Source organism: Myxocyprinus asiaticus, chromosome 23, assembly GCF_019703515.2.
Source record: "Myxocyprinus asiaticus isolate MX2 ecotype Aquarium Trade chromosome 23, UBuf_Myxa_2, whole genome shotgun sequence".
Lineage (NCBI taxonomy): Eukaryota > Metazoa > Chordata > Actinopteri > Cypriniformes > Catostomidae > Myxocyprinus > Myxocyprinus asiaticus.
In genome coordinates, this window is record NC_059366.1 from 14,962,277 (window position 1) to 14,983,905 (window position 21,629).

The window sequence follows — 21,629 nt, forward strand, 5'->3', positions numbered from 1 at the left end:
AATTATGACATCAGATTTGCTCAACTTTCCAATGTCTAACAAAGAGACAGCTCTTTAAATTTGCCAAATGCCTCAATGTAGTGAGTTTTCCTTTAATCAAGGTCTATGGAACTCCACATTGTTTATCTATTTGCAACCCCATGCCAATAAGTCTTTAAGATGAAAAAGAAAAAATGTAAATGATGAAGGAGATTCTTATTCAAATCCGCAAGGCAACCATGTAAACACAATTAAAAGGAAAATTTCCCTTAAAAGTGTTAAATTAACCGTGGCAATATTTGTAAATAGGTAATCACCTTCAAAATATTTCAAAATAACAAAAACGTACAAACAGATAAAAAAAAAAAAAAAAAAAAGAAACACATTGACAGAATGTGCCATACTGTCATTTGTGTAGCTTCACAGATATCTCTTTACGCTTTCACACACACTCTGTCTTTCATTCAGCTGGAGAAAATGACGTGAGATAATAGCAGGAATACATAGATGACAACAGATTCTTTCACAGGCTGACTGGAATGGAGGAAGAGGCATGTCAAGACTTCAAACAGAGAGTGAGATAGAAAGAAAGAGAGACAGAGAGAGAGTGAGACAGACAGACAGAGAGAGAGAGACACTAAGTGGAGGGTGTGAACAGATGTGTATATGGGCAGTGACAGATCCCCAGCCGAGCTCTCATGCAAATGCCAGCAACAAACCAATGATGATGACAATGATGAAGGACGATAGCGAACCCATGCTACGTGTTTATTCCAGATAGATCACAGAGAACTGAATTGCAGATTGATCCTATTAAGATAAGCTTGCATCAAAAAAGTGCGAGGATGTGTTTTTCATTGCATCAGAGTAAAACAGTATTTGCATGAAACACTCTGGTCTTTATCTGTGCACGCACACAAAAATTTTATTTGCAGTGCATACGCAAACATAGCAATTTACATCTAGATTAGTAACATAGAAAACTAGATTTGTTCTACAATTTCTTAAAAATGATATGAGTTTGTTTAAATCCCAAACCCTTAATAGGAGCAATAACAACAGCAAGCACCACTAATGGAGTAATTGGAAGCAGTCTGGTATGGGCATGCTTTGTTCGGCGTTATGATTTAATTACAAACAAACATACTGACAGAGACTGTTTATTGGAAATGTGCAGGTGTTTTCCCTGATCATTGTGAAATTGTTTGTGGTGATCTAACAGATGGTTAGAGCAGCTCTGTTGCAAGTGTTGTTTAAAGCACCCCAGGCAAAACTGGCCCTGAACTTTGTGATCTTCAGCAAACACCAATTTTTAAGCCCACACACATCATGATGTCAAGAAGCAAACATGCAATCACATACAGCATGAGTGCATTCCAAAGAGACAGGACATACATCCTTTAGTGCAGATGGCTGTCGCTGTGTAGTGCTGCACTTCTTCGACTAAAAAAAAAAAAAAGAGAGAAAGAAAGAAAACAAACTCCTCCAGGCCCTGAAGTAAACAATGATGAATGAGTTCAGCGACTGCTGTAAAATACAGCTGAATGTACTCGTTCATTTTATTTGACTAATTGAAAGAGCATAAAGAGGAGCTCGATATTTTACCGCGATATATAACGGGGAATTTTTTTCTCCAGGCGTACTCTGAAAAGTGCATAGCCCAAGGCCAGTCCTGCCATGACCTGAGCACTAGCATAACCCTGTCAGACATAAAATCTGCATTATGCTCAAATTGATGTATTACTATGACACATTATGAATATTACATCACAAACACACAGCTGCTGTCAGTCAGGGAAAAGAACGGCCGTCCTCAGCACCAAGTGAAGCATAGGAGACACTGTGAGAGAGTGGCGCCTTTCGGGTTCATCTGTATGGTAAATGATTCATACTGAACACAGTGTCAAGAAAAATGCACTTAGGTCTAAGGTAGACAAAAGAATGTGTTTCTCCCTCCCTTCTTCCCACCGCTGGGTTTCATGTTGAAAAGCTGACAAATGGTGGTAACATAGCATGGCATTGCACTCCGATAGGCCCAGGCTTGATAATGAATGCATCGTTTCATCTTGTTGGAAAGGATAGCAAACACTCATTTGCGGTTATCACAATTCACACATGAAATCGATTTTGCAAGTCTACAAAAAGAAAAAAAGGGAGGTGAGTAGCATTAAGGAGTGTGCTTATAGCCTAAAGTATCAGTCTTTGCTTGTGCATCGTGATTTATGGTGTTGTGCAACAGCCGTTCATCCAAATAAAAGATTACTGAAAGTTGCCAAACTACACACTCCTGGGGTAAAATATTTCTTTGCAGAAAAAAGGAAAACATATTAACATGATGAACAAGCAAAATAAATGCAAAATGTACATATGCAAAAATCTAAACACTGATTGCATTGTTTTGGGGACACCAAAAAAGTGAAACCTTGGAATAACATTATCATAGCTGCACAGTGGGATGCAAAAGTGAAAATGCTTCTAATGTAATAATTTATTAATATTATTGTACTATATGTGTATTTATTATTAATTATACTATATATATATATATATATATATATATATATATATATATACACACCGATCAGCCACAACATTAAACCACCTGCCTAATATTGTGTAGGTCCCCCTCGTGCCGCCAAAACAGCGCCAACCTGCATCTCTGAATAGCATTCTGAGATTATATTCTTCTCACCACAATTGTACAGAGCGGTTATCTGAGTTACCATTCTCTGTTGACCTCTCGGTCCATCCACAGAACTGCTGCTCACTGGATGGTTTTTGTTTTTGGCACCATTCGGAGTAAATCCCAGGAGATCAGCAGTTACAGAAATACTCAAACCAGCCCATCCGACACCAACAATTATGCCACGGTCCAAATCACTGAGATCAAATTTTTTCCCCATTCTGATGGTTGATGTGAACATTAACTGAAGCTCCTGGCCCGTATTTGCATAATTGTATGCACTGCATCTGCCACTCCAGGTATTCATCAATTAAGATGTCTTTGACCATGTGAACTGACTTTGTTTTTAACATTTAGTTAAGTATTTGTTTTTATTATACGAGAATGTGCATCAGTACCCCTATGATATGTGTGTCCTCTATGACCCAAATGTGTCTATTATGTTGTTCAATGCATTTAACACTGGTATTACTCTTGTAATACTTTGATTGTTTTTAGTTTCCATTTGATATGCAATTAAATACAGTATACAGTATGCTAAATACCATGTTCACGTTCATACTTAGTGTCGTATGCCTCACCACTTCGAACAACAAATATAGCTACATGGAGTAATATAGCAATATAGATTACATATGGATGGTGTTTTTTAAAGTTTAAAACAATTCTTTTTTAAGCGTATAAAATTATTATTATTTTTTTTAAATTTCCTAGTCCATTATGTGTGTTTGTCTGGGGAGAGTTGTTGAGACATTTAATATTTTAGCACCAAATATTGAAATTGCCCATATTTCTCTTATACAGACTTTTTTGCATACAAAATTCCAACTTTGTTTTCGATGTTTGTGCAACTCTTTAAAATTAAATAAAATGTATATCAACCATTTAAAAATGTAACTTATGAGTAAAATGATCTCTAACAAAAATTTCAGGCAGCTACAGAAATACTCAAACCAGCCAATCTGGCACCAACAATCATGCCACGGTCCAAATCACTGAGATCGCATTTTTTCCCCATTCTGATGGTTGATTAGAACATTAACTGAAGCTCCTGACCCGTATTTGCATAATTTTATGCACTGCTGCCACATGACTGGCTGATTAGATAATGGCATGGATGATTGCTGTTGCCAGACGGGCTGGTTTGAGTATTTCTGTAACTGCTGACCTCCTGGGATTTTCATGCACAACAGTCTGTAGAATTTACTCTGAATGGTGTCAAAAACAAAAAACATCCAGTGAGCAGCAGTTCCGTGAATGGAAATGCCTTGTTGATGAGAGAGGTCAACAGAGAACTGACAAAGTCTACGGTAACTCAGATAACCGCTCTGTACAATTGTGTTGAGAAGAATGTAATCTCAGAATGTTATTCTGAGATGCGGGTTGGCACTGTTTTGGCGGCACGAGGGGGACCTACACAATATTAGGCAGGTGGTTTTAATGTTGTGGCTGATCGGTGTATAAACATACATATATACTGTACAAAATTCTCTATGTCAAAACTATGTTGTATTTGCATTGTTGATCAGTATCAGTGTTCTAACCTGTATCTCTGATAATCGTCCTCGTCTTTATCCATGCTGACCAGCTGGTTGGGGCAAGCCTCATTTCCCAGAAGGCTCAGGTATTCCAGGGCTGGCGTCACTTCCACCAAATGCTCCAGCAGGCCCTCGATGTCAGTGATGTGTCACGGGGCAGAGGTCAAGGAATCCAGGCTGTTAATTACATTAGCATTTACTCTGCAGTCTCCCCTGCCCAGGTACAACTCTGTCAAACTCCCCAAAAACCCTCCAAAGGCACTCAATAGGCTTGTGTTGTCAGATACAAAGAGTGGCTGCATTTGAGGGCGAGAAGTGTGGCATTTTCTGGGAGTTTGGCTGTGCTCTTCTCTTGTTTCTCTACCCATTTCCTGGGTGGCTTGGTGCAGAACATTAAAAACATTGACAAAATGATGGATGCCTTGTGGTAAAAACAGTTAGTGACTCCCTAAGCCATGGAAACCCCCTCCCCTTCACCCAACACTGGGAAACAAACAGCCACTTCGCAGCAAATTCATCACTAATACATTCACTTCATTGGAAAATTGTGCCCAAAACGTGTCAAAATACAACCATGCTAATGCAGCACTTGAATTTCGATGGCAACAGGCCACTACAGGATGCAAATAATTGGCCCATTAGCATGTGCAGACCACTTCACAGCAGAATTTGGGTCTGAGCTGCTGACACTCTGTCGGAGTAGAGCTGGTAGAACACAGAGAGCGTTTGCATCATTATTATGTAGATGGATACCATCCAGCGACAAACACCAGAGCATACATTTTCGTCACACTAGGACATTACATGTGCCATTTATTGCTCTTTTCCGACACATCACACAAACTAAATGTAACATGTCTTAATGATATAATTTCCGACTGTCATCCAACGTTGACAAAACTTGAATTTTCCAGGCTACCTTCAAACACACATACATTTACATAGGTGTGTTATAGTTACAGCACTTTGTTTGCTTATTTAAGAACACTATACTAGAAACTGGGAATGCTATACTGAGTTTAAAGGTAAAGTGTGCAATTTTTGTGGCACTACCACAAACAAACATATTTACCAAAAAAAAAAAAAAATCAGTTTTTTATATTAGTTTTTCGAACACTCCCCCATCTTCCATTGGTCAAACAAAGAGACAGCCCCACCCTAAACTCACGCTATTGGTTGAGCCAATGTTGCTGTGTCAGGTAAAATATTGCTCAAAACGGAGCAATATTTTGATAGTGCTATGGAATCAAAGTGTTTACACTCTTCAAGAAATCAACTTACAAATGGCTTCCTTATAGTTGACTCTGTAAAATTAACATTTAACTGGAATGCAAGAAGTATTTAAACCCTAGAACAAATATGTGGGTCAAACTTATTGACTATAATTTTTACATTAAGTGGTCTTTTGATCTGCCATTCCAGGTATTCATCAATTAAGATGTCTTTGACCATGTGAACTGACTTTGTTTTTAACATTTAGTTAAGCATTTTTTAAAATGATACGAGAATGTGCATCAGTACCCCTAGGACATGTGGGTGTTCTATGACCCAAATGTGTCTATTATGTTGTTCAATGCATTTAACACTGGTATTACTCTTGTAATACTTTGATTGTTTTTAGTTTCCATTTGTTTTGCTATTAAATACAGTATACAGTATGCTAAATACCATGTTCACGTTCATACTTAAGTGTCGTATGCCTCACCATTTCGAACAACAAATATAGCTACATGGAGTAATATAGCAATATAGATTACATATGGGTGTCTTTTTCACATTATACACTTTCGAAAATTGCACACTTCATCTTTAAATATATAGTTAATAAACCTTGTTTGCTTTGCTTTATGTGGCTTTACCCTAACATACTGTTCTGTAACTGATATTTATCAGTTAATAATAATCACTTTATTTCACAAAATGCTTCACAATATAAAATAAAATCAAAAACACATAATAAAACATAAACCATAAAAGCATAACACATAATCACGTTATGTTTCTAAGAACAGGAATGAGGTTTAACTAGACTTTATCTTTCAAGTCCTAGCACTGCACTGATAATATTTTACTTGTCTTCCACTAGAGGTCACCATGGCACAGAATCCAGTGAGTTTATGAAGCAGCCCCATTAGACAGAGGAGCTCAATTTAATACAATAACATCACTTGAAGAGCGGTTAGAGAGATGGAGTGTGGCAAAAGAAGATCCTACACTGAATCGTAAACATGCAGTCAGAGACTTTTCACACTTACCGCATGTCTGTCGTTTTGTAAAACATAAACTGAATAAGCAAAGCCTGAGAAAAGGATATTTGGTTCTTATTGAGTGTCAGGGTATGGAGGTGCGGTAACCCTGGCAACCAGAGGTCATTTCCTAGAAGATTGTTGTCCACAATCAGCTCTTCCAGTTGGGTGAATGCTTTCAGGCCTGCCAGTGACCTGCAATGATAAGGCAAGAGAGGAAAAATGATATGGCCCTAAATCTGGGCAGCCATTATGTGCAGAAATAAATATTTCAGGCGGACCCTTTCACGGGCCAGATTAGTTTGGGCTTGGGAATGTCAAGGGAGTGAATGATAAGAATTAGTGGCGGTAAGATCCCCTGGCATAGTACAGCATCCTTCACACTCTGGCAGCGTGAGTGATGAGGGTCACTCGTGAGTAGCCAGGATTCAAAACAAAAGGGCTTCAGAAATGCAGTGCGCGGGATGAATTTGTCAATGCCTTGTGCCTTCAGGCACCCAGCTTTGCCTGACCCTAACCCTCCATTCCCAAGATAAATAACTCTGTCACTGTTCACCTTCACTCCCCCAACATAAATTTAACTCGTCATCCATCATTTTCCCAGCGCAACTCTTAATACCTCGCCACAAACGGAATGAGTACAACTTGTGCAACTTTTCTTCGATGATGAGGCACTTTAGAGTTAAAAACAACAGCTTTTCGGGGGAAAACTTTGACATTGTTGCCATTGTGACACCTAATCCCCACAGACACACACATGGTCCCCAAGGACTTTCTCTCTGTCTGGGTCCCCTTCCCCGCCCTGTGCTGGCATAAACATGATGGAGGGTGGTGCTCAGGGTAATGTCGGGGCCTTCCAAAGTTCATGCCGTGGAAGGTGCATCAAAGCCGGGGTGTGTGTTTCTAATACCTCAAATGGCAGGAGGCTGACAACCTACAATGTTAATGTGTCCACACTTAGTTAATTTAAATTGAGGTCTGTCAGCTCGCCTTGAGAACAGAACAATCCAATGGCAACCGAGATGCTAGTCTCGGGTGCTCTTCGGGCGAGAAAGAAAAATAACACCTGTGTGTCGTAATCTTATGGATTTTGTTGTCATGAGACGTTTTGTGGTAGCATGGAAAATCCCATGGCAATTTGGAAAGAGCTCGCAGGAGTAAAATGTTGATATCAAGCCAGCTGAATACTGTCTTTGGGTGACACCCATATACTACTGCTGCTGTCAGTGTCTTAGAATTCTCTGTGATATGTTGTGCAAATCAACACTCTTATCATGTACTACATGGCTGCTGAAATTGTATGGGTTTGGAACAATAAGAAGGTGAGTAAAAGATGACAGAATTTTCATTTTTGGGTGAACTATCCCTTAAAGCATTAAAAGCAATAGCAGGCTAAGAACTTGTGCAAAAGCCCTTAAACCACTAGAGAAATATGTAGTATTTGTGTTGACAAATTATGTGAAAATCTGCTTATGCAGAGAAACATTTCTATCGTCCCTGCTCGGTACATGGAAGCTGTTCTGCGAGCCCCCTCCACCTGTTTGCCTTGGCTATATCTGGGCAATTGTAATGTTATTAGCTGCTTAGTTAAAAGGCAGTCGCGCATCACAGGGGGGTTGCTTATTAATTGTTGTTTTCGTGTCACTACTGCTGTGTGCAAAAGGTGATTTAATCAGTTAAATTCACAGCCAAGGGAGAGGCCAAGTCACGTTCAGAACAACATACAGGGATTCAACCCTAATTTACTCCAGAATACATTCTGCCTCAACATTTGTGCTGCTGCATTGTAAACGACATGTGTACAGTGCACAAGTGGAGAAGTTTCAAACTGCATTGCTAACAGAATGATTAATTATAGAGCGCTCATAAGTATGCTTATGCAAAACTAAATGCTTAGTGTTAAATACAAAAAACAGAGCCAAACTAAAACTCGATCTAACACAAAAACACGTTAACTTGGGTTTTATGGAAATTATCATTACTATAGACTAACACAAAACCTAAACCCTAAAAAAGATTCATGTAAAAAAAAAAAAAAAAAAAAAAAACTCCAATAGAGGACATCCACGGATGTCCTAAAATGGGCATTTTGTCAGATTAGTTTCACTTTGTTTTTAGCTATAAATACATTTCACACACACACACACACACACATCTCTCTTACACACACAGTCACACATAAACTCTCTCAGGTAGGAACCTCTCTGACTCACACCTCGTCCCCATGGGGAATCCAAAACTGACTGCACATTTTCACCACTATCTTCAAAGTCACACCACAATGACAGAATAGCACAATGCAGGAGCGATGTCTGATTCAAAGGTGAAAAGGAGACAAATGGATGGGCGAGGGGGAAAGGGAGATAGATTTAATGAGCCACGCCATGAACCCACTCCTTGTTAAGCTAATTATGATCAAGCTCATTGTCACAGTGAATATCTCAACATGTTTGCCCGTGCAGCATGTCTGCCTCTCTCTGCCTGAGTTAGCGCATGGCTCGCAGAACAGGAGATTCGGCCATGCTGCAACACTGCATTCAATTATTAAACATGAAGCCAACTGTAATCAGGAGGAGAAATATTGACACAAAAAAAAAAAAAAAAAAACTGCCTACAAAGTATTAAGATTTCATTATCACCATAGATTAAGATGTTAAAGACTTCATGACTTTATAGCTTTTAGTCCATATCAGTGGCGGATTTAGGCATGGGCGACATGGGCAGTTGCCCAGGGCGGCATCTTGCAGGGGGGGCGGCATGAGGCACCCACACAGACCCCTGTCAACAACTTTGGGGGCGTGTTGAAGTGGGTTTCAAAATAAAGGCGGTACAAAAACTGAAAATGGAGGTTTCAAACAAAAATGTACAAGTGGAAGATGTGGCCTTTTTTAATTTTATATATATATATATATTTTTTTTTTTTTTTTTTTTTTTACTATATACATATTTAAAACGTACTATCTTTCTATCCTGTGAAAACAGAACAAAAATGATCTATCTTGCACATAAGGGCATATACAAATTTGCACGTCAATCCATTTCATGGGGTCTTTCAAAAGATCATGTAGATGCTGACAGTTTGCTGACATGTAAAAGGACCAAAGCACCTTCTCCACTCGCAAACTGCATGTCGGCTTCCAGTCCACATCAAAAGACTGCAATGTAAATGCGTTTAATCAACCTTTCAAAGCCAGGGCCTGTAAAACAAATTACTATGCAGACTTTCCTCAAAAGAAGCCCAAAAAGAGGACAAGAGCATAGACAATGACACAGAGATGGCTTAACAGAGATGGATGGATCGATAGACAAATACTAATGCAGACATGCTGATTGATAAACTGCTGCTGACAACAGAGGTAAAAAAAAAAAAAAAAAAAAAAAAAAAGAAAAACTCTCTGTGATTATTGGTTGAAATGTCAGTCACTGCAGCCATTAGTCAGCCAGTATTCTCAGGTCACATTTCCAGAAAGGGACACTCTTTCTTCTCTATTTCAGTCATCTGAAAACAGTTTGCAAGATTAGTGTCATCTATGAGAATGCTGCAAATGACCTAAGACATTCTCAGGATGTGCTCGTAATTAAGTTAGTAATCTGTTGTTGTAGACGGAAACTTGCGTGACGGCAAATGGGAGGTGGTTAAATATACAAATTTTTGACATTTTTTTATTTTAATTGCTTTTTGTTTCATTTGAAGTGCCATTTGAATGTAAAAATATCTATGGATTAAGTTTTTCATGTCTCAATGAATGAATTTAATTTTGAAAGCAAAATCAATAAAGCAAAAATATTACATAAACCCTTGGCAGGGGGGTTGACGATGTAATCGGATATTGCAATATTTTTTTATGAAAATATCGTGAACATATTTCTTGCATATTGCTCAGCCCTAGTGCAAAATCACAAATCTAATGCAAAGTTACGCAAAATTGCCACCGCGCGGCAAGAAATGTCCGTTACACATGGTACACATTATTCTGTTGGAGAAATGGAGGAGGAAGGCGAAGCGGCTTCACGTGAGACTGAGAGAATTGAAGAAACAGGGTTTTCAGGTACTGACAGCTTTTCAACGGCAGGCCAAGCAAAAATTTCGAGCCGGTGAAGCAAATTCAATGACATTCATTGCGTGTCCTAAAGGTTCTAAATATAGTTTTCATCTGACACACGCAGTAAGTAAGGTTGGTAAGGTGGTACGGTTGATTTAAAACCAAATTTAGCTTCTTTTTTCTTTTCTTTTTTACTTTGACTATGTTTGTCAAGTTCCATATAAAGAGAAAATTATATTGAGGAAGTAGTTTTCATTTATAAAGTATTTAATACACTGACTTGATTACTTTTTTCATCATGATATACATCATTATCGTGATATAAATTATTTATATCATGATATTAGATTGGTTATATATATATATATATATATATATATATATGTATGTATATATAATAACTTGTAAATACACTTATAAGCAATGGCTATAAACTAATGTTTTTATATTCTATTGTCATTTCCGATCTGATTACATCATTTGGAGTGCTCCATGGGATTTGTAGTTCATTGCTTAACAAAAATTATCAATGTGGGGAATATACATTTAAAAAATGGGCCCTAACACTGGATATGATCGCCAGACAAGTGATTTTAAGGGGTTGGAAGTCGGCTGGAGCGCCCCCATTTCAGGAGTGGTGCTCGGAGATGGGGAGAGTGGCGGCTTTCGAAGAAGGGTCGTATAGAAGACTGGGGAATTTGGATTTGTTTGTTGGGAAATGGGGCAGATACTTGGCATTCTTGGAGGGTTCTCAGGGTGGAACAGTGGAGAGAGAGAGGTAGTTGTTAATGTGTGTGATTTTTATATATATATATATATATATATATATATATATATATATATTTTTTTTTTTTTTTTTTTTTTTATGTGTGACCACAGGGGTGTTTGTTGAGGGTCGGGGTGGGGTTGGGGATGTGGAGGGGTGGTAGTGGGAGTTAAATGTTGATTCCGTGTATTTATGTTTTGCTTTTCTCTGTTCGATGCAAGAATCAATATAAATGTTAATCATAAAGAAAAAGCCTATGGAGAAAATAAATGGGAAAAGCAACATAGCAACATGACAACTCGTAATAATTCGTAGGATATTGTGAAATCGTAAAATATCGTATGACTTGACAAATTTTGTTCAGTGTTGTCATTCCATATTTATTTATGCAATACAAATGACTGATATCAATTACCTTTAATACACTTCCCTCGTCTCGCTCCAAACCCAATGTTTTCTTTCTTCTGTGGTTTTTTCCAATTAAGATCAGGTTAGGTCTATCATTTGAGTAAGAAGTTAGACTTTACTGTTAGGTTTAGGTGTGGATTAGGGGTTAAAATTAGGATAAATCCTAATCCTCGTTTATTTATTTTTTCTCTAAGAGTAAAGGTTGTATGCTACATTTTTGTGCAAGCCAACTTTGTAGCATTTTCTACGATTTCGCCATCTGGTACTATTATTACGACTTGACACAAGTTTGGAAAAATGCCTCCGGAACTAAGGCAACTGAAAAAGTGGGTTGTTGCTGTTGTGCTCCATTGGGTTATACACCTGCTGGGCCAAAAGAATTGAAAGGCCCTCAGAGTTTGCAAATACTGCAAACCACAAACAGTATATTCTCACACACATTCGCTGAACGACCATGATCTAAGACACAGTTCTCATTCAGACACATTCACACTCCCTTTGTATTCCCATTCAGCAAAAGCCTCTATCTTTATGATATTCCCACTCTTTGATATTTCCCTTTGCTATTGGCCATTAATTCCCTTGTTTACTCGCTGGTTTTAAAAGGCCTTTCTCTTCCCTGCTCTCTTTCAGTGGTTTTTGAGTCCCCAGTGTGTCTGTACTTGACACAGCAGCTCTGATCATCCTTTGATATTAGTCCTGCTCATATCCTCAGCTCCACAGTGTCACCCATGTGTCTGGAGCCAACTACTGTGTCCCAGAACAGCCACAGGCATTCTGCACCATACATACTCAACAACTGATCTGAAAAAAAGCACCCACCACTAACCCACCTCAGCTCAGCTTTAAGTAAGTAATCTAATAAAATGCCAAACCAAGTGGTATTTTTTTAAGGATGACAGCAAAAGCACACATTTCAAGAAAAAAAAAAAAAAAAAAAAAAAGGTTTGTTGTGTTTAAACTATAAAAAATAAATAAATAAATAATATTTGGACACTTTCTGGATGTCAAACAAAATTTGTGGCTCATATCCATAGTTAATGTGATGATCTACACCAGTGGTTACTCTGCTGTTACCTGTGTTGACTTGACGGAAACTGCCTTCACACATCCACTTAAAGTCTCCTTGACACCAGTTGGTTGTAAAATGCAAAAATGGCTGAGAAGTTAGTTCTGAAAAAGGTCATTTGTTGGCAGATGCCATTTATGCAATGAAAGACTGCAAGAACAACTGATTCCTGGACAAAGACATGTCTCCCCTAGTACATTACAATTTTCTTCACAAAGACATTATTTGGAATATTTTTCTGAGTGAGGGTTGGGATCAGACTCCTTGTTTCAAAGTTTGAGAGGAGATTTAACATCAAAGCTGTCTCCGGTGCATGAAAAGTAATGTTTTTATTCCAAGGAGGCAGCAAAGGCTTGGGAGTGACAGGCAAATTGACATGTTGTTCACAGGGCAAAAGATAAATGTTTGATGAATTTGCCAATCCGGTTGGAGTGATGGGCTTCATATGTGCATAATGGACTGATTGCCTGCCAAGATAAGGAACTATAATGAATGAAAGAGGCAAGTGAGGCTGTAAAAACAGGGATTGGACTGGTTTTAATAAACTAAAAAAAATAATAAAAAAATAAAAATATAAAATAAAGTGGAGGAGAAAATGCAGATGCTTCTGCAAAGCGATGTGCTGTCCATCAAAGGACATGACAAAGCCCAGCTCATAAACATCTCTTCACACAACTATTGCTGAGATTAATATCTATAGCTGTTATACTGAATGTGAGCTAAAACGCATTTATACTGCAAAAATAATTTACTTAATATTTTCTTATTAAAAGAAAATATTTTATTTTCTGTCTTATTTTCCAGTTACATAATCTAAACATCTGTAGAACAATATAAATTTACTTGAAAAGCAAAAATGTGGAAGATAATTCTTTTCAGAGAATGTATCTTGAATTATTTATTTTTGTATTTTTTTTATGGCATATGCAATTTATTTTTAATTTTTTTTATGTATTTTTTATTTTTTTTAGCATAAATCAAAGCAATAACTAAATTTAGAAAGGTTCATACTTAAAACAAGAAAAATTAGGTAAGAACGATAAATTCAAATCAAGACATTCTCTGAAAAGTCTATCTTACACAATTATCTTACACAATATTGCTTGTCAAGTAAATGTATCTTGTTTTAAGCATGTTTTTCCACTGGAAATAAGGCAAAAAAAAAAAAAAAAAAAAAAAAAAAAAGATGACAAAAAAATAATTTTGCAAGGTTTATTTTAAGCATAACTTACTAAAACACCCCTTTTCCTATTGTGTCATTTTTAGAGTTTTTAATCAACCTTACAACCTTGAATATGATCTTGACAACATCTTCATCAGGTTCTTGCAGAATATATGTGCAATGCCAAGCAAAAGGGGCAAAATGCACTCCCACCTTCAACCTGCACGCAATTCTGTTTTCAATCTTCAAAAACATGATGGCTTCCGAGGCTGCGGCACTATAAATCTCCAGTTTGGCAGTATTAGGCAGCCATTATCTGGCTTAATCTCGGCCCCTTCACCCCCCCCGACTTCAAACATGTCACCAGCCCTCGGGTGGCAACAATTTACAGATCACATGTGTAAGAAAATGGGCTTCAGCTATGTTGCAATTTACATGTGTTAAAGGCTTATGGAGAAGTCACCCTGCAGTGTTAATGGAGACACACACTGGTAGGGTGATTTTCTTCCAATCTATAGTGTACATTTTGGTTTGTTATTTACATGGATATTCACAAATCTGCAGTGAATTATTCAGCTCCATTTAACAACACTATAATTATGGTATGCAGCATTGCACATACCACATACAAATAAAGAATGCATATAAAGAGCTAAAGACTAGTGTTTTTAGAGCTAAATGTGTGAAATGGAAAAATAATAAACACATGGTGTCCTATGGATAAAGTGTTGCATTAAATTAGCCTCTAATTGTGGATTATAAGAGAGGAGTACATTTGGTAAATTAGTTCACGTCGTAATGGATTGAATGCGTTTGGTCAAAAGAGTATACTTTGGAAGGCAACGTGGTCGAACGGGCACGATCCAATACGGAACACAGAAAAATGAAGTATACCTGGGCCATACCTGGCGTGACACATCTACTATAGACTTATTATACACGGCACAAGTTGTATGGACTACTTTTATTATATACTTATGGTGCTTTTTGTACTTTTTTGAGTTTGGCAAAACAAATCACTATCAACAACTACCTTCACTCTATGGAAAAGAGCAACTTGGACATTCTGCTTCACATCTCTTTTTGTGTTTCGCAGAATAAAAAAAAAAAGGCGAAATGGCATGAAGGTGAGTAAATGATGATTACAATATTTCATTTAATTTTTGGCTGAACTACTTTTTAAAGCTGCCTCTGGCTGGACCAGGCAGTTGTGTGCTGAGTTTGGGTGGGGTTGAGTCGGGTCAGGTCTGACGGGGGTTCATTCAGAAGAAGCACTGAGGCTAGGGATGAAACGCCTGGTGAATTATAGACTGCTTCTCAAGATTCACAGCTCTCAGTGGTAGGAGGTTAATATTCTCACATGTCATTAGGTCCGCTGGCTTGGCTGACGGCTCATTGAATCAGGCAGAAAATGATTTCCTCATGCGGCAAAGGACAGCACACTTCAAAGGGAGAGGGGGCTGAGGTCAGAGCCGCTCCGCTGTGATTAATAGCCCAGGATCAGCTGAGGTTGGCCGTAAGGTAAGAATGTGAAGGAGGATTTTGACAGAGCTGACTCTTTAAGCCAGGTTTGACCCCCCGGCCCTTGCAAACTTTGTTTCCAGTGCCAAGTCTGACTGACCTGATGGGCTATGTCAGGGGCAATCTGGACTCTATTGAGTTGAAGCGTACAAAAATAGCATCCGATCATTGAGAATCTCTGTCTTCTCACTTACCAACACTTTAATTAGGCACAATCTGTCTGTTCTACTTTCTCCTTTTCCAATTTAATATGCAGAGACAATAATAAATAAGTGTGTGTGAGTGCCACTAAATAGAAATGCAATATATATACAATGTCTATGTTTCTTTGCTCACTCTAACCTTTTCTTTTGTTTTTCTGTTTCAAAAGTGTCTTTTTCTTTGCAATTCTTCCCATAAGGCCTGCACCCCTGAGTCTTCTGTTTACTGTTGTACATGAAACTGGTGTTGAGCAGGTAGAATTCAATGAAGCTGTCAGCTGAGAACATGTGAGGCATCTGTTTCTCAAACTAGAGACTCTGATGTACTTATCTTCTTGTTTAGTTGTACATCTGGCCTTCCACATCTCTTTCTGTCCTTGTTAGAGCCAGTTGTCCTTTGTCTTTGAAGACTGTAGTGTACACCTTTGTATGAAATCTTCAGTTTTTTGGCAGTTTCAAGCATTGTAAAGCCTTCATTCCTCAAACAATGATTGACTGATGAGTTTCTAGAGAAAGCTGTTTCTTTTCTTTTATTTATTTATTTTTTATTTTTTTGCCATTTTTGACCTAATATTGACCTTAAGACATGCCAGTTTATTGCATACTGTGGCAACTCAGAAACAAACAAAAAGACAATGTTAAGCTTCATTTAACAAACCAAATAGCTTTAAACTGTGTTTGATATAATGGCAAGTGACATTCTAGTACCAAATATAAGGTGTTGGAGTGATGGCTGCTGGAAATGGGGCCTGTCTACATTTGATCAAAAATGACTTTTTCAAATAGTGTTGGTGCTGTTGTTTACATCAGTAATGTCCTGACTATACTTTGTGATCAGTTGAATGCCACTTTGGTGAATTAAAGTACCAATTTCCTTCTGAAACAGCAAAATCTGTACATTTATTCCAAACTTTTGGCCACCAGTGATACTGTATATTGCATTTCTATTTGGTGCCACTAGTGGTCCAGAAACAACACACTTCAGCTTTAACAAACAAACTGTAGTTCCAAGTACAAGAACAGATGGGTTTTATGATACTTTGGGCAACAATACAGACATTATGGCTGTCTAAATGGAGCATCAAATCATTTTAACTGAAAAAAACAAACAAAAAAACAAAACAAAAAAAAACAGTTGAAATTGTTTGTCTCAGTTAATACCACACCATAAATGTAAACATTACTGGACACTATTTCAATATAATTAAAATTTTGTAAAATGTAGCCATTATTCATATGATTAAAGCAAAAACAGAGCCAGTCACTTTATTTTGGAAGCACTGCAGTGTAACTTTATATGGGTCTGCTGGCAGAGAAATGCTCAACACCATTTCTCTTCATGCCTCATGGCCTCCCTGTCTCTGGTGCAACCCAGTTTCTTTCAAACGACACCACTGACTGATTACCCCTCTCCTCACAAAACAAATGCAGTCTCCCTTTTGTTTCGCTGCCCTGGAAATAAATTATATTCTTTACAGATGGCACTGTAGTCATCTGCTATCACTGTTTATCTGAGAGGGAAATGTATCTTAAGGCACTTTGCATTGAGATAAATGCCAAAAAGTAAAATCGATGACTTTGAAAATGCCACAATATCTTGGGCAAATATAAGCCCATGACTAAACGTAAAAGAATGCGACCTTAGTGGATCAATTAGGCCCTTTCAGCAGAAAGTTTATAAAATTACTAAGAGGAGGTTCAAGCTATGCTGTTAGCTATCCATCATTTGCATTTTCCATTTTAGGTCCATATTCTGGTTAAAATTTTATTCTGAAAAGGGCGTTTACATGCTCGACAGCTATTGGAATATTCCTGCACACAGGTAATCAGCTTAATCTGAATGAAGACATGGACGTTCTTTGTCCTCTATTTTCTTGTGGAAATACTGGAGATGTTCACTTTTGCCATTTACAGTATTATGCTGCTTTTATAAATTCTACAGTTATTTAATCAACTCTCATCAATGTCATTCATGAACTGCAAAATGTTACAGTTCTTTTAATCATCTCTATATAAATTTGTTCATCTCAAGGTTTGTAACAATGAAACATTAAGACATGAAAAAAAAACCTCTGCTTCTTGCTCCAGAAAAGTGTTCTTCAATAGCGTAACTTTTTAAAACTGCCTGCGTCTCTTAACACTCATAGTTACTTTCGTTTGGACATGCACATTTATAAATGTGCATACTGTGGATATTCTGAATAAGGTGTTTACATGGCACAGGATTCCGCTAAATTCTAATCTAGATCAGATTTCTAGAAAACAGAATATTGCCCTAATCAGGGTATGGAAACAAGGTTAATGTGATTGTGGTTACATGACGCATCAATAATCGAAAATTAGAGATGGGGGAAAAATGTATATTTAAAGGGGTCATGACATGAGGAAATATGTTTTCCTTGATCTTTTCACATGTAAGACTTCTTTGTACAATAAAAACATACTGTAAATTTCAGAACTCAAAACTTCCTCCTCGCTGCAATAAGAGCATTTGTTGAATCCAAGCTACAAAACGACTTGTTCTGTACTTCCTCCACATTGTAATGTCACATTAGGGCTGGGCGATATGACGATATTTATCATGGCGAGGATATAAAGTGGTAACCGATGGGGATTTTGCTATATCGTGTATATTGCGATATGTAAATATCCATGTGCGCAGCATGTGCGTATCTATCAGTGGGCACGCTTCACATGAGACTGAAACCAGGCTTGAGCGGTGAATGAGTTGTGGTCGGTAAAATTTGCGTACGCTTGTTTGGCGCCAGATTCACTAAAGGAATTATGCAGGCAATGCTCCAAATGCGCCCGTAAACTCGTTGCTGATTCTTTGCCATTCTAAATTTGCGGGCAGATTCTGAGTGCTATGTAGCGGAGGACGCAGCAGTCCACCATGATCTGACACTCTCTACTGGGACACTGTGATCCAGATACCTGGATCATCTCTTTAACATGCCGAGGTGCGCTTGTCTACTATGCACATCTGTACTTCTCCATCATTTGATGAATTGTTGCTGATATAATCAATTGAAAAGTCAAAAAAATGAAGTGGAGCTTGTTAAAACAGGTCCGACTGTGGTGTAGGTTCACAAAAGCCAACACAGATTAGAAAAATGTAATCTGCAAACTGTCGCTCGAAGATAATCACTTGTGGTAATACAAACAATCTTTTTTTACCACCTCAAAATGAAGCACGCTAAAGAATATTATGAAAACCAAAAGATGCGCTCTGCATTAATTCTGTCCTTTTTTTTTTTTTTTTTTGCAAGAAGTGTTTATAAATATTTTTGAAATGTATTTTCTGCAAGAATTTTGACTAAAATTATGTTATATTTTCTTTGTAACTTTGCTTTGAAGAGATCTTGAGCTTCTAGAGGAAAGTTCACAATAATATTGGTCAACAACATACCAGACCGAAATGTGGCAAAATGTGAAATTGAGTTATATGGTAAAGTTGATTTAAAACTGAGTGTTTATATTATTTTTAACTTTGACTGTTTATCAAGTAAACTGTATTATAATTAATTATATGATATAAGTAGTTTTCATTTAAGAAGTATTTATTTCACTGACTAGAATTTCCAAAAATTGGCATTACAATATGGTTATTTATTATGTTAACTGATTTGTATTGGTTTTCCAGAAAACATTACTATATTGTGATATATATCGTTATCGTGATATAAAATTACTCTTATTGTGATATAAGATTTTGATCATATCGCCCACCCCTACTGTGGTAGACATTTGCATCTGACCACCTCCACAAAAACACGTCAACCACTACTTTCCCTTATCACTTTCCTTAGCCCCATCCAGTAGTGGTGAGCAGTGAAATGGCAAGGAAAGAGCAGGTCAGTCAAGAGCAGAGAGCCAATCATAACAGTGGCCATTTACAGTCAAGTCTTAAAGGAGAGCACCACCAAAACTGAGTTTTATATATATATATATATGAATAATTTAAGGAAATAGAGATTTACCAACACTCAGACCAAGTTTGTTTGAAGACAAAAAGTACTGCAAAACTTAGAGTGAGATAAGAATATAAGTCTATAACTTGTTTCATTTGCAAGCAATAGACTATTCAAATGTGAATCGCAAATGTGAAACATAAAGATTGGAAATATTATTGTATTGTGCCGGAGATGTCAATATAATATTGTAGTGTCAGATCCATGCTGATTCCCACCCCTTCTCGGAATGTGACCAAATTTAAATATTAATCAGAATTTTCATGTGGTCACTGATCCTAAGAAGTAAGCATTTCACTGGAAGGCAAAAAGAGCATTTTTTCTCTACGATATATCTGGGGCTGATCCGGAAGAACTGTCAAGCTGCAGCCCTGTATGCTTGAGCATCTATCTAATAGCAAATAATCACTACCTTGCTGCCACTTCATGGCAAATGATCAATGACATTTGATGGATGACCCTGTCTGGGGCCTGCTCCTGGTCTGAATCATTCCCATCCCCTCGCTCAACCACATGAGACAGTCATGATTTCATGCCTCATGGCCAACCACACATTCCTCCCAAAAAGCTTTCATTTTAGTTTCTCAAAGCCATAAATGAGGAGCTCTGAAAAAAAAGGTTGGCGAATGCCTGGAAAACCAGCCTTTATCCGACCGATGGCCACTGAGAAAAGAATCGTAATTTTTCAATATTAGAGGCAAATTAAATCATTGGATGATCTAATTGGGAGGATTATGGTCCCCCACCTGCGCTGTCACTCTCTGGGGCCCTATTACAAGGCCCTTATTAGTTTTTACTTGGCAGATTAAAATGCGAGCGCCGCAATCTTTGATCTCTCACTTGCTGACACAAATCCTTTCAAGCCCCAACATTTTCTGCTAGGTAATTAATGCTAATTAAAAGGTTTCAAGCAGTCAGTAAGCGCCGCTCTTCTCCCATCTAAATTGCCATTAACTTCTCCTATCTAACGGATCTCCATGTCATGCACATTTCCTCTGTTTTAGACTGAGCATCACAGGATCTATGCAAACAACAAATTGTAAACTAAATGTAGGCAACTTGCCAGAGTGGGATCGTGTAACCGAGTATTTGCAGACATTTCGTAGTGAAAAAGCACACACCTTAATACAAAAATAAATAAAAATGCAGCCTTGCCACATATAACTTATGGGTTTCAAGTCATTTCTCTAATCTCTATTTCATTGGTAAAACACAGGATTGATCTTAGACAGCTTAATGTATGTTTTAAACACTTTGAAGCTATATAAGGATTTGTTTATATAGCTGTCATCTGTAAATGTTGCAGACAAAATAAGTTACAGTGGGTTGATAAAACCATATCAAGCTGTAGCTACTTCAAAGACTTCCTGTCCTGAATGTATATGTATACATTGAAAATAGTTTTACAGCCTTTAAATTGGTAATTATATCTTGGCAAAGTTTGATCTTCAGCAGATACTTTATAAAAAAGAAAAAAAGCAAACAGGTCAAGAGAGGCCATTCGTTACTTTGAGTAATATGATTAAAGACATCAATGTAAAAAAAAATAAAAAAAAATAAAAAATAAAAAAAATAAATAAAAAAAACAGATACATTTATTATAAACAATTATTGGGATAAACAATTCTTCTGCCAATTAATATATTTCATAAGCCTAACTATTGTCTGTTTGCAGTTGCCAGGCAATGCAGCAACTTGGATCACTAATATACTGTAGAATGTGTGGTCATAAATGTGCGTTTACAGTCAATTTACAATGGCTTCGTCTATGGCTCATCCAATCGGATTTAAGGGGTAGGAACTATCCGAACTAACCAATGTAGTCATTCACATAACATACAGTGTATAGTTATCTTTTCATTCGTGTTAAGTAAGAGTATATACGCAAATAAATCTGGTTGTAATTAAATAAAGAGTGGTTTGATTTAATTGCAAGCCTCTCTACATTGGCAGTGCTTTGAAACCACTTAAATATATGAGGCATATCCACCCTGACTCCATCATCACTCACTTATTATGTAGTAATTAGCTGTCGCTCCACTA

At 37.4% G+C, this 21,629-nt stretch overlaps 1 protein-coding gene across 1 annotated transcript in view; it reads right to left on the reverse strand.

Annotated features, from left to right (window-relative positions):
• Positions 1-21,629, reverse strand: part of lrmda (leucine rich melanocyte differentiation associated) — a 442,410-nt gene that overhangs the window by 144,919 nt on the left and 275,862 nt on the right. The window contains exons 3-4 of the mRNA XM_051651345.1: positions 6,513-6,641; positions 4,207-4,344 (exon numbers count right to left, since the gene is read on the reverse strand). Coding sequence (XP_051507305.1) covers positions 4,207-4,344; positions 6,513-6,641 — 267 coding nt within the window. The remainder of the gene's footprint in view (positions 1-4,206; positions 4,345-6,512; positions 6,642-21,629) is intronic.